General features: G+C 36.7%; 1 protein-coding gene across 1 annotated transcript; it reads right to left on the bottom strand.

Moving 5' to 3' along the window:
• Positions 1 to 4,958, bottom strand: LOC127085696 (aminoaldehyde dehydrogenase 1, peroxisomal-like). The gene is made up of 17 exons (XM_051026192.1): positions 4,797 to 4,958; positions 4,320 to 4,574; positions 3,267 to 3,362; positions 3,007 to 3,149; positions 2,807 to 2,887; positions 2,564 to 2,712; positions 2,393 to 2,485; positions 2,185 to 2,308; positions 2,011 to 2,076; positions 1,855 to 1,921; positions 1,587 to 1,663; positions 1,206 to 1,319; positions 989 to 1,066; positions 744 to 895; positions 589 to 649; positions 387 to 493; positions 1 to 294 (listed from the first exon to the last, which is right to left on the bottom strand). Exons 2-17 carry the CDS (start codon positions 4,546 to 4,548, stop codon positions 204 to 206), a joined length of 1,728 nt encoding a protein of 575 aa, XP_050882149.1. The 5' UTR covers positions 4,549 to 4,574; positions 4,797 to 4,958; the 3' UTR covers positions 1 to 203.
• Between the last annotated feature and the right edge of the window lie 543 nt (positions 4,959 to 5,501).

Raw genomic sequence — 5,501 nt, 5'->3', positions numbered from 1 at the left:
TATATACCAATTCAAACCAATTTTGCCTTAAATGTATCAAAATATATACAAAGTTACTGATATGATTTAATAATCAAGAACTGACATATTCAAAGATGACTCAATATCTTGCATTTCAGTTTATATAACATAACATTATATATCTTGGTGTTACTCACACAAACACCTAATTCCATGCCAGATTTTAGAAATATGATTAACTATCACAGCTTTGAAGGTGATTGATACCAGCCCCACGGCTCATCCGATGTATACCTAGTAACTTGCTTCACACTCAAGTAGTTCTCAAGTCCCCTGAATCAAAAAACAACAACAAAAATTCAGACTCCACTTCTCAGATTTCTTATTAAAGACATATTGCCGATTTTAGGAATCAAGGTTCATACCATTCTCCTAATTCGCGGCCAAAGCCGCTACGTTTAATGCCTCCCCATAGTGCTTGAATAAAGCTTGGCTGAGCACAATTAATCCATACAATTCCAGCTTGAAGAGCCTGCAAAAATCAATACAAAGTTTAAACCATCAAGTTAGAAGAAATCTAATCATTTTGTTGTTTTATAGGATGATAATATCTTGGATTAGTCTAACCTTAGATAGACGCTCACATCTTTCTAAATTGTTTGACATTACAGCAGACCCCAAACCATAGCTGTGAAATATCAAGTTTGAAGCATTGGCATCAATCCACAAGTGAAGAAAAACATGGTTTAGAAGTGAAATTAATATCAGCTCATCAAACTCACTGAGTGTCATTTGCGAGATTAATAGCTTCTTCCTCGGTGCTAAATGTTTTCACGGCGAGTACAGGTCCAAATACTTCTTCTCTCCAAATTTGCATCGAGGTGGTCACATCGGTTATGATGGTTGGTTCAACAAAATATCCCTTCTTTAAATGCTGCCATTGAATTTATAAAAAACAAGTTATTGTTTCTCATGACAAATGCAGAAAAATTGAACCAAGTACATACATTCGGGGATATAATCATACCTCGGGTCGACGGCCACCAGTCAAAATTGTTGCACCCTCACTCTTAGCCGATGAGATGCAATTCAATACTTTCTTATACTGAATCATATAAGAAAGATAAGTAAGACTCAATTGCCTCTTTCAATCTCTCTACGAATAACTGATGTGTGATTTTAACATCATGTGGTAAGCTAAGTAACATCTCATGTATACAGAATTGATAAACAGAAAAACATACCTGTGCTTCACTGACAATAGGTCCAAGCCTGCAACCTTCTTCCAACGGATCCGAAATTTTGATGTTTTCGGCCCATTTGACAAGTTTATCCACAAATTCTACGACTATACTTTCCTGAAACAGTAAAAGTGTTTAACTTAAACAATTTTTTAAAAGTCAAAGCAAATGGAATTGCTACAAGGTTTTCAGACAAAATTCTACCAGTGTAAGAAAATCTAATCCTACCATTTATGCAGAAGAAGAAAAAAAGAAAAAAAAAAGCCACAAATGCATGTTTACGAACAAGTTTATGGTGATTCTTGGTTCAATTTTGGCAGTAACAGAACATGAACATGATGAATTGTTGACGGAATAGGGAACTTAAGAGCATCTATAACTTACGTGCACAATAAGTCGAGATGTTGCACTGCATATCTGACCATTAGTAAAGAAACAGCCAAAGACAGTCCACTCAGCAACTGTTTAATGATGGAAGACAGATCAGTAAATTATAAACGGCATATGAGCAAATGTTTTGGATCATGCCATAGGTTTCGGATACCCAAAATTCGCAATACAAGAAATCAAAATACGTGCGGTTCATAAAATGTGATGCCAAAATGCAAGAAAATGTGATTCCATAAATACATATTTGCGAAGGTACACCGACCCTTATCAAGGTCAACATCCTCAAAAACAACGATCGGGCTCTTTCCACCAAGCTCTAGTGAAACAGGCTGCACACAAGAAATCACAAAAGGAGAAAGATTAATAACAATAATAACGAGAGAAAAAACAGAAAGGTTCCTATCTTTTCTTTGCATACCTTGACTAGCTGTGCCGTAGTTGTCATAATCTTGCTCCCAGTTGCTGAGCTACCAGTAAAAGAAATCTATCAAAATAGAGGGCACAATGGTACAATATCTTAGCAAACTCAAAAACATCAAGATAACAACACTCGCGAGATATACAACAAGATCTAGCTTTAGAAGTTTCAAACCTTATCTACATCAGGATGGGATGCCAAAGAAGCACCGACTTCATGGCCTAATCCAGTGACAATATTTAAAACACCATGAGGAAGGCCAATTTCTTTGCATATTTCGCCTAACTCCAAACAGGTCCTAAAATTATAAACCATAAGAAATCATGATATATCAACTTAACAAAAATAATGCTCAAGTTTGTAATAGTTGATAAGAACATACACAGATGCCAATTCAGACGGCTTCAATATTGCAGCACAACCAGCCGCCAGAGCCGGAGCAATTTTCCAAGTTGCCATTAAGAAAGGATAGTTCCTAATATATAACACCAATTACATGGATTACCGAAAAAAAAATATTCATAAGCTACGAAAATGAAGAAAAAGAAGATACCATGGAGTTATTAACGCAACAACACCAATAGGCTCCTTGAGAATATAGCTTTTGAAGGTATCCATAGGAAGAGATATAGGAGCTTTTTGCTTTGAATCCAACCCTTCAGCAAGCCCAGCATAGTACTCAAAACAAGCAACAACATCATCCTAGATAATCAAACCACAAAAGTTCCAATCCTATGTAAGCAAACAATGAATGGTAACATGTTTTTTCAATAACAAATAGTCAAATACTAATTACCAGATCCGCTAGTGCTTCCTCCAGCGGTTTTCCACAGTCAATTGATTCCAGCTTCCCTAGTTCATTCTTTTTCTCTTTTATCTGTGACAAATGAAAAGAAAAAAAGGACAAGACACGCACAATTAGTCCTAAAATTGAAAGTATCCATAATCTGGTGCTGTAATCCATGAAGAATAAAAATAGAAAAAAGAATTAGAAACCTTAGCAGCAATGGCTCGAAGATAGCGAGCACGAAGAGAGCCAGAAGCAGCAGACCAATCTCTACCATTGTTTCTGGAAATGGCTCTTTTAGCAGCATCCACAGCAAGATCAACATCTTCCTTAGTAGCAGCAGGTATATCTCCTGCATGTGTATCAATCAACCATGCACATAACTTAGTAGCAGTTATTTATTATAATAAGTTCTAAACGTTAAAAAGTGATAGTATGTTGCAATGTAAGATGAGATGGACTAAGTTACCTATGATGTTTTCAGTGGAAGGATTGATGTTTGGAATTCTTTTGTTGAGGATAGGAGCTCTCCAATCTCCATCTATGAATAGCTGCCTACTTGATACTGTCATTGCCATTTTTTTTCCTATCTGTCAGCTATGTTTCTTTCCGTTTTCGAGGATTGGATCAATAATGATTAATCATAAGAGTAAAGTTGATGCCACGTCATATTCATCACTTTTTTAATTGTATATGTTATCATTCAATTGAACATAAAATCACACCACTAACACTAGACAACCACTTATTGGATAATCAACTCATCCAAATAATACAATGTGTAAGTGGACCCACTAGAAACTTAGTAACTTTAAAATGTAAATGCAATATTACTTTTCACCCTCAAAACAAATGAAGTTTCAATCTTATTTTGCAATGATGTCTACCACTATGCCTCAAGATCAATAAGACTGGCATCGTGGTAGCAAAATACATTTTGTTGGTAATAGTGTGAAATAAGCATCGATACAGCTTCGCCGTCAGAATTAATCAATGATTTTCCACCCTGAGATGATGGGGAAGGAAGCAACTCTATGCCCAAATATTCACGTACTGGAAATGCATTCATCACCAATCACCATTATATGTATCAACTAGTAATCTCAAACGTGGTATACTACTCTGTCTGGATAACACTACTACCTATCAATTCTTATAGATTGGGAAGGCTGATCCTACAGCTAAATCATAATAATAATCATAATAACATTTAATCCCAATATTCTCCCCAGCAAAGAAAAAAAGGTCATTGGCGGCACAAGACAGGGAAACTTAGTATTTGAAACTTTCTTATCCCAGCTATTAACTTAGTCCCACAAACGTTTTCTCAAGAAATCCAACAACCTAATCAAAGTTATTGTGTAATTCACTCAGCATAGGAACTTAATAGGAATAAACTCAGCATAGATAATCCACAACAAAAACAATTAAATCTTGTCCCACTATGTAGGCTCAGCTACAAGGATCAAATTACATAGATAATCTATTCAAAAACAAAATATCAGAAGAACACACAGCTCACCTTTCTTCGCCCGCCCATACTTCCCAGAGTGACACCTTCGGACATGCCTCACAGCAATCCCAGCAGTCTGAGCCTTACCACCAGCGGGAGCTTTGATGTGATGATCAGCAAGCAAGGACGACGGTGACTTGGGCGAAGACGATAAAGCCGACAAACTCTCTGCATTTTCACTAGCAATTTTCAACATCTCCCTCTGTCCTTCAGTCAGAAATCCCTCATTGGACGCCATTTACTCAATAACACAAATAACCTCACCTATCAATCACACTATTTCATCAATAACCACATAAAACACCAAAACACAAGGCTATATTAACATAAAACTTCAGTTCAGTAGCAGTTCAACTTCCAAACAAAATAAAAAAACTCCTCAATAACAAACAAGTAAAACACAATTTACCAGAAACTGTAAATCAAATAGAATAAATCAAAAATACGAACGGAGAGAGAGATAAAACAGTGATAAATAATACGAACCTGTGGTTTCAAAATGCAAATCAGAACTTCTGGCTTGGCCCGGATCTCGAGCCAAGACAGGAGAAGAAACTGGAATTTCCAAATCGGACACTCCAACAGAGTTCGGAACTTCTGGCCTGCACGGATCCAATCAGTAGTGAAAAACCACACAGGATAAGAATCATACATATAATGGGGGAAAGGGTTAGGGTTTAGGGGAAGAATCTTTCACACAGGATAAACAAGCTCTGATTGAGGGTTGGAAGAAGGGGGAGTGGATTTGGGAGAAAGAGAAGCAAGCTCTGATTGAGGGTTTGGGAGAAGAATGTAGGATTTTTAGGATTTGGGAGGGAATAACTTTTTTTTGTGACATGGAGGGAATAAAGACTTTAGACAGCGCTTTTGGTTTTAATTTTTTTTTAATTTAAAGACTTTAGACAGCGCTTTATCAAAAGCGCTGACTAAGGTCTATATTTAAAAGCGCTTTCTAAAAGCGCTGTCTAAGGGGGGGTCTTAGACAGCGCTTTTAGAAAGCGCTGTCTAAGACCCCCCCTTAGACAGCGCTTTCATTATTTTTTTGGAACATTTTCCGTGTTTTATTTTAATTTTAACCTTAGACAGCGCTTTCTTTTAAAAGCGCTGTCTAAGATGCGCTGTTAAAAGTCATTTTTGGCGTAGTGCATCCTATGCCTACATATCTCGTCTGGAACGAGAATCAGAGCTACT

This window comes from Lathyrus oleraceus, chromosome 5 (assembly GCF_024323335.1).
Source record: "Lathyrus oleraceus cultivar Zhongwan6 chromosome 5, CAAS_Psat_ZW6_1.0, whole genome shotgun sequence".
Classification (NCBI taxonomy): domain Eukaryota; kingdom Viridiplantae; phylum Streptophyta; class Magnoliopsida; order Fabales; family Fabaceae; genus Lathyrus; species Lathyrus oleraceus.
This window is presented reverse-complemented; position numbering and strand designations above follow the sequence as displayed.

What these genes read in the sequence shown, in the direction of transcription:
- LOC127085696 (XM_051026192.1), bottom strand. Translation starts at nt 4,548, where the DNA reads ATGGCGTCCAATGAGGGATTTCTGACTGAAGGACAGAGGGAGATGTTG. An exon ending in GATGTGAGCGTCTATCTAAG is followed by an intron (nt 494 to 588) that starts GTTAGACTAATC and finishes TGATTTTTGCAG; the next exon opens with GCTCTTCAAGCTGGAATTGT. An exon ending in GGCCGCGAATTAGGAGAATG is followed by an intron (nt 295 to 386) that starts GTATGAACCTTG and finishes TTTTTGATTCAG; the next exon opens with GGGACTTGAGAACTACTTGA.